General features: G+C 36.4%; 2 protein-coding genes across 15 annotated transcripts in view; one reads left to right on the top strand and one right to left on the bottom strand.

The window, feature by feature from the left end:
• Nucleotides 1–20,637, top strand: part of ACSS3 (acyl-CoA synthetase short chain family member 3) — a 70,060-nt gene extending 49,423 nt beyond the window's left edge. For all 3 annotated transcript variants that reach the window (XM_074539667.1, XM_074539666.1, XM_005480773.4), the window contains 6 exons: nt 2,507–2,570; nt 10,124–10,205; nt 11,186–11,308; nt 15,714–15,813; nt 15,894–16,069; nt 16,341–20,637. In XM_074539667.1, coding sequence (XP_074395768.1) covers nt 2,507–2,570; nt 10,124–10,205; nt 11,186–11,308; nt 15,714–15,813; nt 15,894–16,069; nt 16,341–16,406 — 611 coding nt within the window. In that variant the 3' untranslated portion in view covers nt 16,407–20,637. The remainder of the gene's footprint in view (nt 1–2,506; nt 2,571–10,123; nt 10,206–11,185; nt 11,309–15,713; nt 15,814–15,893; nt 16,070–16,340) is intronic.
• Nucleotides 20,072–22,913, bottom strand: part of PPFIA2 (PTPRF interacting protein alpha 2) — a 287,577-nt gene continuing 284,735 nt past the window's right edge. For all 12 annotated transcript variants that reach the window (XM_074539659.1, XM_014271727.3, XM_074539658.1 and 9 more), the window contains one exon: nt 20,072–21,520. In XM_074539659.1, coding sequence (XP_074395760.1) covers nt 21,492–21,520 — 29 coding nt within the window. In that variant the 3' untranslated portion in view covers nt 20,072–21,491. The remainder of the gene's footprint in view (nt 21,521–22,913) is intronic.

Here is a 22,913-nt window from a genome sequence, read left to right as displayed (position 1 = left end):
GAAGGTATTTGCATGTAGGGGTGCAGCTACAGGACTGAGAATGCATTTTAGTACCTGGGAACCCTGATTTGAACACAATTTTAAAGAGTTTCTTGAAATCTGAAAAATAGTTACATTAAAGATCAAGTGGTTCAGAAAAAGTTCTCACATCATTGGTCAGAAAGATCTAAGCTGTTATTTTCTTTTAATACATGAAAATGGTGATGAATATTAAAAAAAAACTCCAATATTTTTAACACTCTTGGTTTCTGCACTTACAGTTATGGTGTGAAGATGAGCAATAGCTTAAAAACAAAGCCATAAAGTTTCTCCAGAGTTCTAGTAACTAGGTAAGGGTGAAAGAATGTAATTGCATCACACATGTTATCAGATGATAGTCTGGACTAGGAAGAAATATACGTAACAAAAATACAAAAATTTCTGGTGAATATTTTGGAATATTGGGACTAGTGTAAGTAAAAATTTTCTTCAAAGAGAATGATGGAAATGTCTTTAACATACCATATAAAGGAAACAAAAAATGAGCACTGAAATTCACTAAAGATTTACAGAATAATTTTACTTCTTTCAGTCTTTGACCAAATATGTCCTGTAATGCAGCTATTCATAAACTAGTGATTTTTAAAAATTACTCTATTTTGGCTGCTGTCATGCTGTCATCCACTTCTCTTTGGTGTTGTTTTTCTGCTGTTACTACATTTAATTAGAGAAGATCCTTATGCCAGTTAGAAGTGGGTTTAGTTTATACATGCAACTCTAAATGGCTGGTAAAGACATGCTGCAATATAAAGGAAGTTGCAAGATCTATTTTTTTTTTTAACATGTAAAAATTCTTTCCTGTTACATATTGCTAAAAAGAAACTGATTTGTTGATGATTTTTAGGGACAAAAGGAATAAAAGTTATGATATCAAAGTGTAGGGGCACAAATTGCATTTAAAAGTGAGTCAAGATAAAATATTAAATTCTGTTGCCTTTAATCAGACATTATACTGTGCTTTTTCCTTGATCTGCTTGAACCTTTGCAGGTAATTGCAGTGCATTTTCAGACTGAAGCAGGTCCCACATTTTGAAGAAACAAGTCAGTTCTTCAGTAATTCAGGAGTGAGCAGCATAGTATGTCACTTCCCCAAGTTTTTCTACATTGAAGTACGTAGCTTGCAAGGATATATACTGGGATTTGTACCTTGATGAAACAGTTACAGTAAACTGATTAGATTTTACTTAGTATCATAAAAATAGGAGAGAAAATACTGACAGCTACACAAGTGGTCTGTGTAAAACTGACCTTGTGTACTTGTCTGTGTCTGTGTGTGGAGCCATTGCTTCCAGCAGGCTCTTCAGTGACTTTAAAATTACCATCATCTTCGTAGGAATAGCTTCAGCCAGAAGGAATAAATTACAGATGTTGGTGCTCTTTGGAGAGATAGGATATGATATTACTCATATAGGTTGTAGCAGAGTTTTTGTTAGAAGTCTGTCGTCCACTTTTCCCCATTTCCTCTGGAATTTTGTAGTCCAGAATGTAAGATTATTTGTAGATATTTAGATACAGCTGAACATTGCTTTCATTTCTTGGGCAGGCTTCAAAAGACATGTAATTCTTATCAGTCCAGTCTGTCAGAATCTTCCCTCCCTGTTTTTCTATGGTTTAGTTGCTTCACCTTATGTAATTTCATTATCATAGGCCAAGGTGGTATCTGTCATTCCTTTCTTATGCCCACACCTTGAGATGGAATGGATGGTTTTAGTAGCTTCATTTCCCAGATAACTGCACAAAAGAGGCCATTTCAGATGATTTCCTCAGAAATCTCACTATCAGGATATGGATGCTTTCACTGAAGCCCTGCCATCCAGGGGAAAAGGCTTCATTTGGCAAGTCTGGATTCTATCCTGTACTTTGAGCATTACCCTGCTGTGCAGCTTTGGGTACTTCAAGAATTACTTGATCTCTTTATGCTAGACTACAGTGAACCTTGTTAGCTGTGAACCTAGTTAGCAGTGAACCTAGCCCTAGCTGAAGGGCATTTTTCTGAGATTCCTGAGAGCCTTTGAAAACCAGATGTACTTATTTACTGCTAATAGTATTTCTCACGTGAACTGGGTTAGGCTTCAGTCATCTTGGTTGTTATGTCTTGCTCATGTCATGTATTTTTAATTTATATTTGTCACATATCTTAATGGTTCTTTGCTGTGTAGAAGTTCAGATTTTCCAGTATGAAAGCTTCTTTTACTTTTTAGTTCTGTTTTTCCCTTTGGGGACTTTGTGCTATTTCTGCTTCCAAAGCACAAGTATTATTTAAGAGTTTTTGTACTTAAGGCCGAATGTTAATAAAGTCATAAGATTATCCAGTTTGGCACTCCCAAATTACTTAATTCCTTCTGTTGCTTGGTGTACTGCCATTCTGAAGTGTGACATAGGTTGATATCCATAAAGAAAGACATTTACCTTCACCTAAAAATACACTACTAAACTTGAGTTTCCTTCCTATATTATTTTTTTACAGTCATGATTCTGGATGAAAATAAGAAACCAGTGAAGGCAAAGACTTTGGGAAATATTGTGGTAAAGTAAGAAAAATAAATATCATACAGTTAAAAGAAACTTCATACATGGGTTGATTATCTTTTGACTAAAGTTTATATAAAAATAAGAATAATTGAAGTAATGAGGATTGAAAAGTGTGTCTGTCTCTGATACTGATACCAAACTTCCTGAATGTTTTATGTTCATTAATGCTGAAAAATTGCAGACAAAGTTGTGTGAATGAATGAGTTTTTCTTAGACTACAGCAAAGTTTACCATTTTCTTAATTATCAGTGTTGGCACAGAATGATGCCTTTCTCTTATGATGTATGAGCAAGATCCTGAATCATTCCCTTCACTATTTTATTTTTCCATTTAGTGAAATAGTACAGCAGTACAGATTGGCATGCTTCACCTTACAGGTGTGATGCTGCCTCTTCTTTCATGATCTCCTAATCCCAGCTGATGCACCTTCTTAGAGGGAGAACATGTATTTTCTGTTCTCTGTAAAGAAAAAACACAAGATGTTCCTGCGTGTGCTTTGCATGAAAGAGCGCTCATTTGGACCAGTACTTGCAGGAAAGGAAAATACATGCAGGAAAGGACTTCAGGAAAAAAATAAAAAAACCCTGCTGTGCATCATGTGGGTGATTTTCAGTACCATTTACCAGACTTCTGACAGATGAGTTCCATAAACTCTAATATTCTTTTTGAAAGTACACCTTTCTAAGGCACATTTCCTTAGATAAAAAGGACTCTGTTTAGATCACCCTGTGAACATCACTTACATTTATCTTGCCTGCTGCCTTCTCACTGTTGCCAGGATCTTTCCTTACTCCCACAGTATTCTATGGGCTAATGCTCTTTGCAGCCCATGCCACCTCTGTATTCTGATGTTTTACAGGCTTTCAGACTAATGGCATTTTCCTCAAACATTTTTTTTCCTCAGAGAGAGACACCTGCTTTGTGATGAATGTGGTATCTGCGCCCACCTTTTTTTTCAGTCACAGAAAATAACTTCAACTCTGAACACTTTCTAACTGTGATATAATACAAGTCCCAAAGGAAATGTATTCATCCATTTCTTCTGTGGCAGATTTTTGGAGAGTTGTGGTAGCTCAGTCTTCACTGCTTGCTTAGACAAATGAATGGAAATGCAAAGATTAGTATTAACCTTCAGTGAACTGAAAACCGGTCAAAAGCTGAAGCACTGGGACGGATGTACCAATTTTGTTGAATTGTTAGCACAGTTGTCTGAGGTTGCAGTTGGCTGAGGCACACGAGCTGGGGTGAGAGACAGGAGCTGCAGGCGCTGGAGCTGCAGACGTGCAGTGCCAGCAGTGTGGGTGGGCTGGCGCAGTGCTCGCGTGGGAGGTGGAGCCGCTGAGGTGGGGAGGCTTTTTACTCAGCTGTACCACTGGCCTTATGTAACTAGAGCCCTGTGGAGACTGAAGTAGTATCATATGGACTCATTGCACTGTCTGATGCAGATGCGTGTGTTCAGGATGAAGTCTTGTCTTTACCCTGCCTCATTCTCAGCATCTTCAGCTAAGCCAGCAGGACACAGAGGCCTCCGTTTAGCTCCCCCGAGTCAGCAGACTCATATTTAGGTGTAGTTTTCTTGAGACACGTGTAAGATTGTGCATTCACTCCATTGTTGAGTATGTACATTCTTACCAAGCACAACTATTTAAAATTGCTCCAACCTTTTGTAGACTTTGGTTTGCAGTATCAGTAACCCAGCTTAGGGTGGAAAACTGTTTTTCAAAGCTCTCACCTCTGCAGTGCCTGAAGCCATAATAAAACACAGGATTGTAATCAGTGGAGAGAGAAAGGTATTTTGTAAGCTAACTGCTTAGATATTCAGATTAGTTATTGTTATTCATTATATTATTCATGCCTAGTTATTCAACTAGGATGGAATAAATCACCTTTATTCTTTATTATATATAAGTAGGTACTTAGTCTTATCTACCAAAAGAGGAGTGGAATGAACTCCATGTTTAGCAACTCTGCCAAACAAGCTGAAAGACAGACTTCCCTAATGTTGCTCCACATTTAGATGTTTACTCAAGGGATTACAAATGTGTTAATATATTGATTTGCTGTTGTTTCATTTGGTTTTTTTTATCTTGCTTAGCATGACTTCTGCTGCAACCAAATGAATTAATAATGAAAAGAGGGATTTTTTGTTTTGTTGGTTTTTCTTCAGTGTATCACACAAGAAAGTGTAATCCCACAGGGATATTATTATTCTATCATGTCTGTTTTTATTGTATTGTTCATTTTATTTTTTTGATTAAAGCAAGGTTTCATGAAGTCCCTCCTTCAAAGGAGGCATTTCTCTCTTCAGCAGTCTTCTACATGTACAGACCCTTTAAATTAGTGGAGATGATCCTTGTTGCTAGCAGTGTTGTTTGTCAGCCCATAGCATGTCCCCCTGCAGCTGGAGGAAAATGGGGGACTCAGGATAGTTCTGACTATTATTGTGTCATACAACCTATTAAAATATGAAAAAACACAGGTATTTACTTCACCTGTAGCATAGGTGATTTGAGAAATATACTTCAGTATTTCTTGGAGAGGAGAGTGGCCATGCACTACTTACAATGACAGCTGTGCAGAAGTTGTAAACTGCAGCTTTTGGTTGTTTTTATCCCAGACTAATGCCTGGTAAAGACTATTTGGGACTGCTTGAGGCCTGCAGTTTTCCTAAGTACAGTATTTAAAATATCTATTCTTACAGCCTGTAATTAATGCACTTAATGCACTTGAAAATACACTTGTATATGTAGCTGCTAGTGTAACTGCAGGCTATATGATCCCTTGTTATTCAGTAGGGAAACTGAAGAGGAGCCAACATTACTGTCTGTGGATATGATGTTAGTACGTCCATTGCTGCATTATGCTCGGTTCTCATGACTGTATTTCAAGACTATTGAGAGAGTGACTGCATTTTGAGGAAAATATGAATGAGAGTGACCTGAGGGCTAGAATCTGCATGGTATGAAAAGCTGTTTGTATGTAATTCACCCAAGATCATTAGAATAGTAACCTTTTAAGGGCCAGGAGTAAAAAAAATCCCTGAGAGATGGCTGTTTAATCTAGCATAAATAAATTGGAAGCTGAAGCTAGATGCATTCAGATGACAAATAAAGCACTGTTTTAGCAGTGAAAGTATTAAGACGTTGGAGTAAATTCTTGGGAGTATGGTGGTTTACTTTGATGTTTTTAGGCCTAACCTAGATACCTATTTTAACCAAAAGTTGTGGGATTGAGGCAGGATTTCGTAGATGGCATCTTTCAGCATGTGTTATATGGAAGGTCAATTTAAATACCTGTGCAAAAGATCTCTCTTCCTAACATCCTTCAATATGTTGGTCAGCTTTGACTTTTCCCTTTACAGAAAGAACAATAAGTAGGTCTTCCAATGGGAGAGCAGTTTGTCCAAAGATAGTTTTTCTAGCAGATCTCTGGCTGAGTACATGTAAATACCATTTGAACTTTATTTACTTTGAAATTTTTCCAAGCACTTTCACTAGTTTTTGATGACTTTTTCTCTTTTCCCACTCAAGCAAAATCCACACTGAGATCAACTACTTTTGTAACTCCTTTCAGCTAACTAAAATAATATTTCATGCAGACTGATGAATGTTCAAGATCCTGTACTCTTCACCCTTTTTTCTGCATTGTTGTTCCTAGAGTTTGAAAAAGCTTCCAGATGCTTTTCAAATTTGCAATCAAAAATTTTTATGAGTGATGTTTATGCACAACCCTATGTAAATGCTGAGTAATAATTATAGCTGCCAGTTGAGATTATTTTGTTCCATTCAGAAGCCCAAACTCATTTAACAGTGGCTTGTATTTACTTTGACTGGCTGTAATGAATAGCCTCTGAGTATCATTGCCTACCGTAAAACAAAAGAATGTCTTTTCTGAACTATATGTCCAATAATTTATTATTTCATTTCAGAAATCTGCTTGTCTATGCAAATTCTCTTTTGAGTTCTCTAATTGCTTGGTTACGTTTACAGGGAATCTTACACCATTTTGATGAGTGGCATTTGTAAGGATGTGCTACGTGGGAGTCAGATTTCTTGGGCTAAGCTAAAGGTGGACTGTTCTTTGGAAGGTCTACCACTGTTGTATAAAAAAATAAATGACCTGTGAAACAATGCTTAAAAACACAAATAATAATTGTCATTTAAAATACTTCAGAGTTTTTTTGTGATGCTGTCAGGCTCATTCATCTTAGTCTCTCCAATTTATAATGAAATTACCTGCTTATCTTTGTAAAATGTAACCAGAATGAATCTTTGTTAAATGAACCCATATGATGTAAATCATTAATTTACGTAGCTTGCCTCATTTCTCTGATGCTGTTTTGAATGTATTCAACCTTTAAATGAGAAATAGGCCTGGATTTGTATTCTTGTAATTCAACAATTTTAATTTTTCTTTGACTGGAGTAAATGTTGAATAGCATAATTTGTACTGCTGTTACAGTGCTGGTAACAGACAGCTACAGAAATACAGTAAATATGTCCCAAGGGGAAACCAAGCAAAGCAAACTTCTTTGTATATTGTGAAAATGATAATGAACTAACCTACCTACTCCTGTCTTGGCCTTCTGTGATCCTGTCCCTTGTGAAAGGAAAGCAGTCATGCTTACATATGCATTCCTGGCATTTTTGGTAAATATATCTCTTTGTAAAAATATTGCCAAAAGATCTTGCGTATCAACTCAGTTTTTAGACAAAGAGGCAACAGTTCTTAAATGCTGAGTTATTGTGGGTGTGTGTTACATTTTCTCGGGCAAAAAAAGACCCAAATCAAACATCTCAAAATGTTCCTTTTATAGAGGGGTTGATAAAAACAAGAGATATCTGTTTTCAGGTTGCTCTTATTTTTGGACAGTCTCATTTTCTCTCTTCTGGCTCCTTGCATGTAATTATGATCCAGTTCTGCTCTCTTTGGAATTTTTGGCAGCATTCCCACTGACAGCAGGGGTTTTGAGGTACATTTGGCTCTGGACATTTTAATTCTGATGTCCTGACAAAATTTCAATATGCATAATGATGTTCTGGCAAGCTGAATTATTCTACCTTTATTAATTTGAGTTTGCACAGAACCTAGAATTCTACTAAATCATGATGCCAAGAACTCTGCTCTCATCAAAGAATTGTTTGTGGCTATTGCTCTGGAATTATTGTGCTGAAAGACTGACACATGGAAGAGGGCATTCACTTTTTGCTTAGTGGATGAATGGGGTCTTAATTTCAAGTAATCTTTCACAGAAAGCCATGGAAGATTTTCAGATATCTGTATTCTGTTACGATGTGGTTTACAGAGATAACCTGTGGTAGCCACTAATTCAGCAGTCTGGCTTCCACAGACACAGAAAAAATATACTCTGTGGATATGTTTATCAATACAACTTTCCTAAAAAAACCCCAACAAACAAGCAAAAAACCCCCACCAAACTGGAACATGAGACACCCCCAGTCTCCCCATTTGAAAAAAAAAATCCAAAAAAGGACAAGGAAAACAAATAGTGAAAGTGAGGCTTTTATTTTTGGTGATATGTTCCACACTTCTCTGTTTAGATTTTTAAACAATGACAGAAAAGAAAATGCTTTTCTAATTTCAGCAATAAAACTGTTTTTTTATATTCAGTGACTAACTGCAAAGTATTGAATAGAGCTGTGGGGAAATTAAGGCGTTTGTCAATATGAATTGTTCTTTCTCTCCCATCACAAAGATGTTAGACTGCTAAATAAATTTTAAGTGCGAAATTTGCAATGACTGACGCTTTTATGAATTGCTGTACTATTAGCAACCAGGTAGCAACCATAGTAACTGCCACTCTCTGGTGACTTTTCTTGAATCTAAACAAGAGATTTTTTTCTTCCCTTTTAAATGCATGCATACACAAACACCAGGATCAATAAATTGTTTTTCTAATCTTTTTTTCCAAGGCAAGCTCTCCATGGGTCATGTTTTTATATCACAGAGATGCTTACTAAGCTTGAAACGCTTAAAATAGGGCAGTGAATTTCTTCCAGATGGGCAGAAGCCAGCCTGCCCTCCTGAGCCCTGGGTAGCTACGTGGGAAGTGTCTTGGCATTTCTGGCCATACCTTCCCAGTACTCTCAAGGAATGTGATGTATGGGATGTGTTGAGCCAGAACCCTCAGAGAAAAAGCAGTAGTATTTATAGTAGTATATTCTGTTATGCTAGCTGACCTGAATTAAGCTGAAAAAACTAGGATTGTAGAAAATCGGGCATTCAAATCATTGCTGGATGATATGACCTTTTCAATGTAGTTTGTACTGGGTTTACTGTAGCTAAGATTTTTTTGAAGTGTGTTTCTCTCTCTCTCTCTCTATATATATATATATATATATACACAAAACTATAACTATTCTTTTTGTAAATGTAATGTTAGAAAAGTACATGTCCCAGGGCTGGTGGCACCTGTTCTTGTGATTGACCATCGTAGACATGTACTGACACCAGAATTGCTATGCTACCGAGAACTGTTTCTTTGCTAGAAATGTTGCCTTCTGGTGTCACAGGGATACTATCACAGAAAATAAAATACCTCTGGCTAAATACTTGCTAGTTAGCAAGACAGGCATGTGCTAGCAAAATCTGTATGGTGCATTTATGATTTTATGTAAATAAATATGTTTGTATACATGATCTCTGTTATTAGGGGTAAGCTTCATAAAACTTGTGTTGATATGCCTGAATATATATCTCTCAGGCAGTTAAAGAAATCTGTGTTTGACCCTGTCAGAGCTTCGAAGAAAGAAACTAGCACTTTTTTAGCTGAGGCTTCTGCAGCTTCTCTGCTGACACATATGTATGTGAAGTGTCTCATATTTTCTCGTGCCCATATAATTGACTGAAGAAGGGTTTTAGTATGTATTCAAAACTCAAATAATAAAGCAATCCAGAATTTTGCAGCTTTAAGTACAATTATTTTAGAAAGTTCTATTAGTGACTTGTATCAATATACTTTCACAGAACTTCTGCAGTATTTCCAATAGTATTATGCACAGTTTAATCGGAAAAGCATTTTTATTCAGATTCTTGTGATTGAAGTGCTTTGAGTTTTATCTTTTTACAGAAACTGAAGATCTATATGTCTCATAATTTATCTGTCTACGCATGTGTGGGTGTGTATGGGCATTAGAGAAAGAGAGACCTGTAATAATGCATTTGCCTGTATCATAGTGTGTGCACAAATTTCAAACAGATACTTAATCCTTAGAAGAGTTAAAAGCTAAATGCTGTTAACATATTTGTAATACAGTATATAGTGTTTACTAGACCAGATATTATTTTACTGAGGTGCTTGTATTATGTAAAAGGTAAGGTCTTGGATACCCTGCAGAGCTATACACATTTGATGACAATAATATATAGCCCTTTTTATTGGTTACCAGCATGTAATTAAGCTGAACTGTTTTATAATTGTAGAGACAATTATTATTTGTCTGAAATGGACATTTGTCTGAAATGGAGAACATGAGTTGTATTTGTTATATCTGTTTTTCTTACTACTTCCTTCTGTTCTTTTCTATTTAAGGTTGCCTTTGCCTCCTGGAGCTTTCTCAGGTCTTTGGGAAAATGAAGAAACCTTTCAGAAGTTGTATTTCCAAAAATTTCCAGTAAGAATTATTAAATCAATTATTTAAACTTCTGGTAATGCTTCAGAACTGAATGATAATAGATTTAAACTGGGAAACAGTTCATCATAAGTTGTCACAATTTCATTGGAGGTCTTTGATATATGTATATATAAGTAAAACCATTTCAAGACAAATCCTTTTTCACCTGTAATTCAGCTCTTGCGTATGCTGTTGTTTTTTTAAGATCTGAAAGAGAAGTAAACCATAAGCTTCTGAGCCAAAAAGTCATTTCATGTCATTTAATCTAAGATATAAACCTGCAACCTTACACTAGCACAGCTTCAGATACACTCCTCCTGCTGGCATGCAGCCACGCTAACTTCATATCACTCCAAAATAACACTTGTCCACTGTACATCTGAGTACACTGGAGACTCTTTGCTGTATTAGTTATGTTTCCTTCTCAGATGAGCTATCCAAGGACTGGCTTACTTCTTTCCTTGTAGAAATAGGTAGATTGGCCCTATACAAATGCCCAAAGGGGAAGATTTGGCTCAATGAAAGTAAATGAGTGAATTGGTCATACAAATTATTTTTAGTGTGCAATTGCATCGTGATGACAGTGTATGTTTGGATACAGCAAACAGGAGGATCTTTAGGAGGAATTTGACAACTGTCATTATATTGCAGTAATTCCATTTTCCTTGTGTAGATCCAGGCAACATCATTCTTCAAGCTGTCAGGCATCAAAGTAAGAAGAGTTGGAAAAAAGTCAGGGTTTATCTATTTTTTTTTCTGTTCTATATTAATAAAGACAACAAAACCTTTCTCTAAAGGGAGCTGTACGGGATAATATTATATAGAAATTGTTACAAATATTACAGAATTAAATCTTTCCAGCACCAAAAGCATTTATAATGTGAAACAGGTCTTTTTTTTTTTATTTTTGTGTTTCCTGGTAAATTAATGAATATTCCTAGTAGTCTTTCTGAATTTATTTTTCATTGTGTTGTATTTAGGGATATTATGATACTATGGATGCTGGTTATATGGATGAAACTGGCTATCTGTATGTCCTGTCTCGAGCTGATGATGTGATCAATGTTGCTGGACACAGAATTTCTGCTGGTGCGATTGAAGAGGTGAGCATTGCCTAACAGCAAAATAGAAGAGTGAGAGATGAATGCAGGAAGCTGAGACTAAAAATCCCACATTTCATCACATCTCAAAGTCTCACACAGAAAGATCTCTCATTTGTTTTCTACTTGTTTTGTTTGCATTTCCATTGGTACTTTTAACCAAAGTATTTCCTGTTTCAGGTTCTTCCTATTAAGATGCTTCCCAGAAAAAAAAAACAAATTTAGTCAATAATAAGCAGGGTCAATAAATACCGTGGGATTGGTAAGGCAGGCATAATTTGGTATTTGATGGTGGAGATAAGGAGCAGTGTGGTAGGGTGGTATGTGGTAAAGCATACCTTTTAGCTCAAATAATGTATTATTTTGGGAATACAGGAGGATAGTGTAGTATCAGTGTGACAGGTAGTTTCACCAACTACTGTAGTTACTTAGGAGTAGAAACTTTTTTCCTAAAATGCAATGATCAGTGTTGGATGATTTTTTTTTTTTCAGAGATTAATATTCAGTGCTTGTTCTTGGTTGGAAGACTTCAGAGTTTTTTGACAGCTGTTTTGTCTCTTATTGTATGAGCAATGCTAAATGAACAATGAAAATTTCAGTAAAAAACCCTGCTGTTAAATTGAAAGTCATTAATGTAATACCCATGCAACTCAAAAAAGTTGAAAATAATGAAGTTCATAATAGTGTCTGAATTTCATATGATTGTTCTCACCATTCTGGAGTCGCTGTGATTGATTGCTAGTTACAAATTTCCCTGATGACATATCAATTGCTTATTCAGGGAGTATAGGGAAAGGTGTGCTGGGCGTGTACAAGAGAAAAATATGCATTTAAGAACTCTGAATTAAAAAATAATCTGCAAGTTGTTTTTTGGTTTTTAATATCTGTTAGTCTAGTGACTACTTTATTTTGAAGACTAGAAAACTTAGAATGGTAGAAATTCAAATTACACAGAAGTGAACAAGTTCACATAAACATTAATCCATCAAGGACTGATCAGCCAGGGAGCTGAAACAGCTGCTGCCCTGACTGAGGTTTTTGGAGATATAATGATGCTTTCAGTCTGCTTAAACCTCTTTCCCTTAGAAGTAGTTTTTTGCTCCCTTACTGAAGCACAGCAGGAATCTCATCCCCACCCCTTACTGCTGTACTACTCATTGGCCGAGCGGGGCATTTTCTTTGCTTCAGCCTGGGTCTGAAGCTGCTGTAAGAAATGATGAATTGAGTCACTTCACCTGCTGTATTACCTTTGGATCCATTACACTGAGCTCAGCATCTCTGTTTTTCTCCCTGCTAGTTAGGTTTTACCCCTAGAAACTTAATGTTTCATGACACTAACATTTTAGAAGCTTTTCCCTCCACCTTTTGAACAAAGCTAAAAACCAAGAGTGATGTTGCACATCACATGCAAATGCATGTACAGCAAATTGCTAGTTAAAGGGGAAAGTGTTAAGAAGACCACAATTCCCTCCTCAGTAGGATCAGTAAATACAGAATTAGAGGTCCATTGAATCACCATGTAATTGACAATCACCTTGTTGAGCAAGTATGTTATCTACATTTACATTTTAGCTGCATTACAAGTTTAACTAGTTTTTCCTTAGTGCTTTGACTAAGTGTTTTATCTCTGTTATGTTCCACACAAGTTTTTTCTTTGTCTAATGTATCTGTTAATGCTATTGGAGCTCCATGTTTACTGCAGTGCAGTAGATGTTAGTTTACCTGGCCAATTGTGAATGGTGTCCATTATGGGAACCTCATCTTGAATGTTGATCCATCCCTCTTCTTTGGTCTGTAAATCTCTGGTATCCCTTCTTGACCCTTCCTGAAAAATTAAAAAAAGCTTAATCAAATCTAGTCTGAGGCAACAGACTTGAGAACTAAGGAATTCATCATGAGAAATCCCTTACCCCTGATCACAATGGTTCTGTCTGCCATAGCTTTTGCCATCCATCCTTGTGCCCAGTGATCATACTGGGAAAACCATTTCCACTTCCTGAAGTTTTTTATTACTTTTAATCAATTTTTAAATGTCTAGTGCTGTTTCTGTTCTTCTTTTCAGTTGTTTTATGAAGTTTGATAATTTTAAAATTGGCATTTACTAATTACTGGTTTCAGTAATTTGAAGTTAGCATTTGAAAAGTCAGAGGCATGTTGACAGAACTTTGGATAGACTGTAGAAAAATACTATAATAGCTACACTATTCCAGCTAACCGTAATACTTATGAATGACAGACTAGAAGTACAAAAACAAGGTACAACAAAACAATCTGGCAACGTTCAGGTCTCCACCTTAGATAGTCCTGTTGATGCCTGGTAGGTAATTATGATATTTGATGGTAATGACAGTTTAGTGTAAATCTTTTTTCTGTGTTCCTGTGGAAAACAGTATTTACTGATTTACTGTGGTTATAGGCTTAATAGTCTACTTTTCCATAATTCATTGTCTTTTTCTTTCCTGGTTTTTTTTTTTTTTTTTTTTTTTTTTAATATATATATAAGCCTATCAGGTTTCTGTGGCCACGGTCAACAGTTAGAGCAGGAAAAAATGGTTTTTTTATAGCAGGAAATGGAATTACTGAGGCTCTGGCCTGTAAGTGACCAAAGTACATTAAGTGTATGTGATGCATTGAAACTCTATAGGGATTTGAACTTGCATAAGATTAATCCCTATATGATTTGTCAGTGTGGGTACAATGACTTTTGGACACCTGAATTCAAATGCATTTGTGTATATTCAGCTTTTGAAGCAGGCTCTTCTGCCCTTCTGATTCTGGTATAAGCCCAGTGCGTTCTTCTGTATTTAGTTTGTGCACATCATATTTAATTCCTGTGAAAAATAATCCAGTTTCAAAAGCTGTGCATAAATGGTCATGCTTCTGTAGTTCGATAGAGCATGCATCTACTGTCAGGTCAGTGTTTTCCATTTGCCTTTTTTCTGGCATGGGGCATGTCTAGGATCATAGTTTGTGAAATGAGTATAGCTTCTGACAAAGTGTGCCAGAAACACATTGAGTGGATATATTTTGCTAAAAGCTGCTTGGTGTGTGCTGTATTGACCATAACACATGGAGTCAGTTTCTCCTTCCTGTTTTGACTATAAAGCCTAAGGATGGTGAAATCTGTTTTGAAGATGAGTTATCATACACCCTATGAATTATTCCTTTCCCCATCAGTTTCATTAACAGGTCATACAAGAAGCTCCCTTTTTAAACTGGGGCAACAGTGTTTCAGCTTTCCATTCTTTCAGTTTTTTTCTTCCTGTCTTCTCTGTACTTTTCCTGTCTTTCACATTCTTGCACCATTGTATGAGTAGCCAATGCAAATATGGTATTCCTACTTAATAAAAACAACCAAAAAGTGTCTATATTCCTAAAACCTTTGATTTTGGCAACACAGTATGTGAAGTTCAGTTATTAGCAAGCAGATAGTCCTTGTATGCACAGATAAATTAAAAAGCAAAATCACATTATGTGGCTTCTGTGTAGGGTCACATTAGGTCCTCCTTGTGGTCGAGTCCAGAGGACTGAAAAGTGCTGAAAGCACTATTGACAGCAAAACACCCCAAGGTGAGGGGGTAAAGCAAAAAGAGCCAGTTTCTTTGGAAGAGGATTCACAACTGCTGGCATCTTAAGGCCAGCTTTATCCCAGACTTGGTGACATACATCTTGGTATGTACTGAGACATCTTGGTGGCTGTTTTCCTGGAAGTGAGTACCTCAACTGGCTAATTGAAAGCTTATATTTTTTTACCTAAAAAAGAGTTTGATATATTTTATCAATGTGATGTTGTGTAAACATGTAGTAGGAAGGAAGGAAGCTCTGGTTTAATTCCCTTTTTTGTCTCAGGAAGCTGAGATCTAATGTTTTCAAGAGAGTGAGCTAAGCTAGGCTGGCTGCAAGCCAAGGCTGGGCATGTATTTGGCCTTGGTTGAAACTATGCTTTTACAGGAACAAAGAATGAAAAAAAAAAAAAGAGTCAGAGAAAATTAACCAATAGACTTTGTAAGTCTGTAGTAGGAGTGCTACTGTGGTTTTCATCCTTACTCCCTGAATTTAAGTTCCATGTTACTCATAATTTTAGACAAATGTTATTTGTTCCAGCAGAGATCTCACTAACAAAACCTAAGACGCGATACTCTCACAAAGCTGTAAGGAAATTACCTCAGGTTTGTTCAGTATTTCTATTTTGTGCTGCTAAAGTTTTTATTTCTTCTGTTTGTTCGAAAAGCATGCGTGAGTATATTCAATAATAAATATACACATGTAATTGGAATCCTAAGGTGTACTGACCTTTTGCTGCCAAAATGTAAGAAAAAGTCTATGTAATTTCTTCATACTATATCATTATTTTCACTGAAATGTTGTCTATTATTGGTTCAGTTTTGTTTTCTTTTCCATCCCTCAGTGTATTCTCTTCCATCCTGCTGTGGCGGACTGTGCTGTTGTGGGCCAGGAGGATCCTTTAAAAGGACATGTTCCATTTGCACTGTGTGTACTGAAACAAGGTGAGAACTCACTGATAACTGATGTCATTAACACTTGCAAAAGTCTCAGAAAAGGTAAAGGATTTTACCTTCTTCACTAGGTGTAAAGACAGAAGAGAGTAAGATTTTGAAAGAGATTGTTGAGCGAGTTCGGACCAACATTGGTCCAGTAGCAGCTTTCCAGAAGGGGATGTTTGTGACACAGCTGCCAAAAACACGCTCTGGCAAGATCCCACGTTCTGCTCTTTCTGCACTTGTCAGTGGAAAGCCATACAAGGTAAGTTAGAGATGTTTGCTTCAATGAATTAGACACACATGCACATCCAAAGCACAACATGGTGGTTTTGATTCTCTTGAATGTTCTGCAACTGGTCCATGACTTTAGGTAGTACTTTGTTTTATTTCTATTGCAGATTATGCAAAAGATTTTCATGTTTCAGAGCTTTACAGATGCTTTTTTCTTGATTGCTTTCGAAGTATAGATTTAGAAGAATGTCTGAGTGAAATTCTTATCTACTATTACATGCTACTGTATTCTTACTTTTCAGATAACACCAACCATTGAAGATGCTAGTGTGTTTAAATACATTGAAGAATTGCTAAAGAAAAATTAAATGGGATAATACATAATAACGAGCATTTCATTTGTATTCAAGTATACAAAGAAGCATTTTTTTTGTTAATAGCACATTTTAATAACAAGTAATGATTTGGGACTAAATGTTTTTACTACAGAAACATTACTGTGTTCTTTACCATCTTACCACAGCCACTGACACATAGTGAAGTCTCTACATGCTGTCAATATATTCTGGTTATTAAGATGGCTAAGAATTGCAAATAGAATTAATTCATTGCTGTAGACTTAAAGGGAAGGAGTCATTGGATTATCCATCTTATCTGGTGTCATGTAACCTTACATTTCAATCTGTTATTTTATAATGTGACCAGTAACTTTTGTTTGCCTAAAGCAGTTAACAAAGGGTAAACCATGAACAAACGAAAGTAAAAAAGGAATTTGATTGTGAAAATTGTTGCAGACATAAATTGTTCTTACTTGTAAATTTTAAGTTCTTGTCTTTTTGATTTTATCTAAAATTAAAAATTTTAAGATTAGTTCTTTTGATTTAATTTTCTTTTTTTTTTCCAAAGTCTTTCTGCCATAAATTAAATTTCTATACATTTTTTACTCAATAACTTTCTGAAGAGTCTTTTTTGTAAAATGATAAGTAATTCCTGGCTTTCAAATCTTGATTTGTCCACAGTGAAAATCCTGATTGGTCCACAGTAATATTCAGAAAACCCCATGTATATTAAATAAAGGCAGGCATTTATCCTTTGCATTTTCTGGTAATTTTTTTTGTAGTTTTTATCTCTTATGATGAAGACCACCAGAATGTGCTTTTGCTGCCATAATTAAGCATTTTAGGCTGAGATAGACATAACCAAGAAATTTAGCAAATATGGATACTAAGCAGCTCATTCTGGACTTTATAGGCCATTCCAGACAGGTACAGGGTTCTCAACAAGCCAGGGGATGGAGGATACACTTTTGACATACATTACTTCTCAAACTGCAGGTATTTAATTGAACAATAAATGTGAAGGTCCTTATAAGAGTAGATGCTTTTATATATAGAAGCATCTTATATATATAGATCTTATATATATAGATATGTGGAAAGTATAAAAGCAGAGAAGTTGCTTAAACTCAGCAGTGCTTACCTGAGAAAAAATCAGTAAGTAAAAAAACCTGAGAAAAAATCAGTCAGATGATGTCGTTGTGTAAGAGAGGTCCCCAAAAGGTTCCAGAAATACTGTTATGTAGTGGAGGATAGAGGTATGGATGATATCCCTGTAAAGTGATGAAATAAACCAAGAGATTGATGTAGGAGCCAAAAGGTAATAGGTTCCACTTAACATGAGCCATACCCTGGTGGTGCCTTGTGCTTGTGACCCTTTTTTGGTGTTGGTGAGCTCTACCATTTACATAAGAACTGAATAAAATGTCCATGTGTTTTTCACTAGGGACTGCAGACAGCTGGGCCAGTCATGTTGAACCAGGTCATACAGTCTTGTTAGAACAGCCCAGTTTGAGCCTGTGCTGTCCTTGTTTCCTGCCAATCATTGCATAAGATACCCTCCTCCCTCTCAGCTATTCTCTTCCGTTGAAAATCACAATCTGAACAGGGAATAAAACATGCAAACACTGAATAAAGGCTAATGATGCTTTATGGTAGATATGCTACATATACAGGTTGGAGATTTAAAACTGGGAATAATTTTGCTCTTCAGAGATGTCCTTAAAGTTTTGTGAAGTAATTCTTATAGAAGTGGCAGTTAGTTTAAGATATTATTTTCTTCTGGACTAATTACTCAAATACAAAGGCTTTAACAGGAGGCCGATGGATATACTGGACTGGACTTGCAGAGACTTTTTGCTTTTTCACAATGCTACAACTTAGCAACCTGTACTGAAGAGTTACAGAGCGAGAGGGAATTCTTGAGAGTTGTCAGTGGTGTATTGTTTTTTTAAATCAGTGAGACACTATAAGAGTCATCACAGAGAAACTGTGGCACATTCACAAGGTGTGTGGCCACTACTTTTACAATTGAAGGTGAGACATTGTTGTGTATGTTTGTTATCCTTACCTCAGCTGCAGCCATCATATAATTGCAAGAACAGGGGAGGGGAACTAATTAGTGAGAGCAGAAAATCTCTACAAGAGATCTTGCAATGCATGTAGGGGAAGAGAATTAATTTTCTAGATCTTGCATAATTTTCCCAATGATTACTCATGCTCCTACACCAGTTTCTCCTTTTGTAAGGAAAAGTAAACTGATTTCTAGTTTGGGTCTCTTCTTTTAAGGAGGTGAAAAAAACCCACAAAATCCCCAACAGCATTAGTAATATTCAGGCATGCACTTACCTTTCTGAAGGGCTGTGTGCTTACATTAATATTAGTAAGAAACAATTATCTTTCCTCAGAATTCTTCATAAAGAGCTTCGATAGGTAACATTCTTAAGGTGTCTGCATGACAAAAATATTTGTAAAAATTTCTGTTTTCTGAGGAAGCCTATTTTCTTTCTCTCTATTTTGGTAGAAGTGATTTCAGATCAAAACTTGTATTTTAAAAGAGGACAGAGCATTCAGGTGTGCTCACTATACTGCCATGCTGGTAATGTGGAGAATTCCAGAAATGTCAAATGTCTCATACATCAATATTCAGAAAACCTAGACAAAGAAAGGCACCTTACTGCAGCGATACAGTATGGAGAAATCATTGTTTAATGGCCATTACTTTTGTTTTCCAAAAGAGCTTTTTGCTGAGGAGCTGCAATTGCAGAATGCTTTGTCTTAGCCCAGCTCAAGAAAGGGAGAAGTAGTTACCCTTATACCTGGTTCTGCTGCTGCCCAGCAACCTGGGTAAACCATCAAGAACAAGAAGCCTATTTAACGAGTGGTAGGACAGCAGTGATTTTCCAAATTTTGTTTTCAGAGAGAAGCAGCAAGAGGGTAGATTTGAAGGGTCACTGAGTTGCTGAGTTTTGGCTGAAAGAGGCACATGTAGTAGTTACTCTCAGTGTACTGAAAGGGTTGGAGCCAAGTAGGCAACAGTTAGCATAACTGCTGTTTCTGGCTGTAGAGGGTAGAGCTTCAGCTTGTGTGAGGGAGACAGTGATGAATTAGGAGGCTTGATGTGTTATCCTAAATCAAAACTGAAGTCACAATAATACTATTTTAAATTCTTCTAGTCTGTTTTCTTCCACTGTGAAATATATAATTTCTGGGATAGACAACTTCCACTCTGGTCATAAAATCTGGTTCATTCTTTTCCCCAACACATTTCATTCCCCTTTGCCGCCTAAGTTTTAGTGTTGGCTGCAAAAGGAATTTTGTAAAACAAGAGCTGGTGTTTGAGGTAATGTGAATTTACATGATATTGCTGCCACTGATAGTGACAGTGGCAGTGTTTGCATTGCTTTAATTTGTGATATTCTGCCCTAAAATAATCCAGAAGGAGGCTGAGGGAGGAGAAGAATGTTGGTCAAGCCCAAGGAACTGTGTGTACAAGAGCCCCAAATTTCTACAGTTGTGTGCTATACCCCTGCCAGCACTTCGCACCCATCAGCAAGATCTGTGCTCCCTCTCGTGGCAGATTCTCATCCTAACTCATCCCTGTTAGTGCCAAAATGTTCTTGTTTAGCTGTGAGAAGCATCTAGTTTCCAAACTTAATGCTACTACATACCAAATGCAACAGACTAATGAACACAAATAGCACTGAATTCTCTTTTTTATTGACATTGGGGGAGAAAAATCTTTCACCATCTGATTGACCGAAGTTTGCCAAATAAAAATAGACAAAACAAATGTTAATGTACGTGCAAACATTGCAGATCAAACTGCTAAAAGAAATAACTAAAAGACAGGTCTTGAGCTAAGATCAAGCAGCTGAAAAATAGCAAATAGGTAAATGACTATTAAGTAGGTCTTACTTTGAAACTTCCCATTTAAACAAAGAATAAACAACAATAACACCACCAAATAAAGCCACAGCAGGTAATAGTTGCTCTTCTAAACTTTTATACACTATATATTAATCACTCTGTCTTTCAGTTATTTCCTCTGATAAAACTGACTTTTGTGAAGTCTCAGCAAGGCCATCTTGGCTAAAAGCATAACATTAGACAGGAATCTGTCTAATGCCCTGTTAGAATGAAGAAATGGTGGGGGTTGGCTTCTTTTTTCTTTCTTTTTCTTTGCTGAATATATCTGGAAAGAAGAATCTGACTCTATGCAAATACTAGATTTACTTTTCCAATACTGGCTGGTGTTTGAAGATCCTGGAGCAAAAAGGTGGCTCTTGGTAAAGCAAGATTCTTCTTGGTCCGCAGGTAATGTAGAAGAAAGTTTTTGGTTTTTTTGTACAAATCATGTTTTATTAAATTGCTTTTTATTTTTTTATAAATAGTTCTTCTGGATTTATGTGTTTGTTTTTAAGAGGTGAGCCATCATGGTGCTTCTCTGTAGGTATCTAACATTTCCATTTTGTCTTTAGAGGTCCATTTTGGCTTCAGTTCCAGGTTATGTCATTCTATTATACATCATCAGAGGCAGGTGTTCAGCTTTAAATATTGACAGATTTTTCTCAGTAGGAACATGTTGAAGCTTCTAACTCTGCTAAACATATTAATTTGACTGTTACAATCCAAAAACTGTAAAAATGGTGGAATGGAAAGATACAAACAGTATTATTGACACTGTATTGTCAAATGTTTGCACTGAGACCCCATGTACCATAGATTTCATTTTTAAAAAATCATATTTATATCCATTTACATAAGACTTACACATTTTAAAAGAAATACATACACAGTAAATACGTAAATGTCTAATATTTTACAATAAAACAGATGTAACAATGTAAAGATGAGTGGCTTCATTTGATAAAAGCTTTGGATGTGCACTACTGTCAAAGTTTTGATGACAGAGATGCTGAGAGAAAAGGGGGAGATTGTTTTTTCTTTTTTTTGTTTCAGTAATTTAGGTATTTTTCATTCACGTTTTAAACTAATCAATACATGAAAGGAACATCATATCTGTTTGGATGATAAACATTATATGTTCTCTTCCTTATGTTAACCTGTTCTTGTAGAGAGTTTTCATGTTCTTTTCCTAAGTAGTGGTAGTGCACTTCAGGTAAAGTAGAAGAAAGAGATGGCATCTAAGAAAAAAAAAACAAATATTAATTAGCAAGATTTTATGATTCTATTTCAGTCCAAAGTTCAATGACAACAGAAAATATATCATAAGTAGTTTAGTAAGTAAGTTACTAAAATATGGATTTCAAGTATGTGTGGGAGACATGCGTTTGTTTAATTTTAGATCTGCAACATAAAATTACTAATAATTCATTTTAATCTTTTACTAATTGTCCTCAGTCAACACAGACTGCGGCTTATGTTCATTTTACAGTTGTTTTCCTGCTGTTTTCGTGCAGCACTGGGGTTAGTTTCCTGCATCTGGAGACCTTTGCCTGTTTGGCACAATGTGAAGCACATTTTCAGCGTACAGACATTGCTGATGTCCTTTGTGGCTCTTCTTCCTAGTTCACTGCAGCGTGACAGCATTTACCTTTATCATCCTGATGGTTTCTTTGCTATGGACTAGCTGCTTCCAGTTATCATTTACATATTTTTGGAAAGCTGCTTCTCCATTTGTCTTTACAAATCCTTTTTTCGGACCCTTCATTGGTGAAGTACATAATTGATTTTGCCAAGTCTCCTTTAGTATTTCATTAGAATAAAAGTGGAAGTAGTATGTTCTTTTGTTCCAGCCTATGGCAAGAAATCTCTCCTGAATGACCCTACTGACTTGGCAATGACAAGTGTTTTAGAAGTTAAAAGTGTTGGGAAAGCTTGGATAATGAGAGTGCCAAGTCCACTGCCTGTGTAAAGACATTGCAGCTGCTCAGCCGGGCCACCACATCTAGCACCACAGCAGAAAGCTTGATGGGTCCCATGTGCTCTGTAGTACATTTCTTTGTAACATTAAATGGCCAGCACCAGCAGCCTTAATTGTTCTTAAATTTCTGATACCAAGTGCACTAAAACAGGCCTGTGCAGAGTAAGCTCATATAACTGTTCTGAGAATGTCTGCACATGGTTTCTGGCAGCTCATTATGGTTTCAACAAATATTCAAAAAAACCCCACCTGAAATGCAGTTTGAAAGCATGTGAACAGGGCACAGCTGCTGTGAACATACACTATACAGACACTGGAAAGTTGTACCAAACTGATGTTGGCATAAACTGTGTGGACAAGGCTTTAACAGTCTCTGTAAGAGAATGTTTCTTACTCTCGTAAGAGTAGCAGAATGCAAGAATCTGCAGCCTGCTGTAATCACAGGCCATCTGCATTTGTTCCATGTGCACCCTGTTTGCTGCTTTCTTTTAGGCCTGCTTTTTCTAGGCATGTTCTCCTTTACTACATGGAAAACTCCCTTATCTCGCTATTGTGTGGTAACTCATCCAGCTATCCCTCCCCTCTGCTGCTTAGTTCCTGCTTCTGTTCATGCAGACAATTCACCAGAGATAATACAGCAGATAATACACCTG

This window comes from Zonotrichia albicollis, chromosome 4 (genome assembly GCF_047830755.1).
Source record: "Zonotrichia albicollis isolate bZonAlb1 chromosome 4, bZonAlb1.hap1, whole genome shotgun sequence".
NCBI classification, from domain to species: Eukaryota; Metazoa; Chordata; class Aves; order Passeriformes; family Passerellidae; genus Zonotrichia; species Zonotrichia albicollis.
The sequence above is the reverse complement of the archived record's forward strand: the minus strand, read 5'-3'. Positions and strand labels throughout refer to the sequence as shown.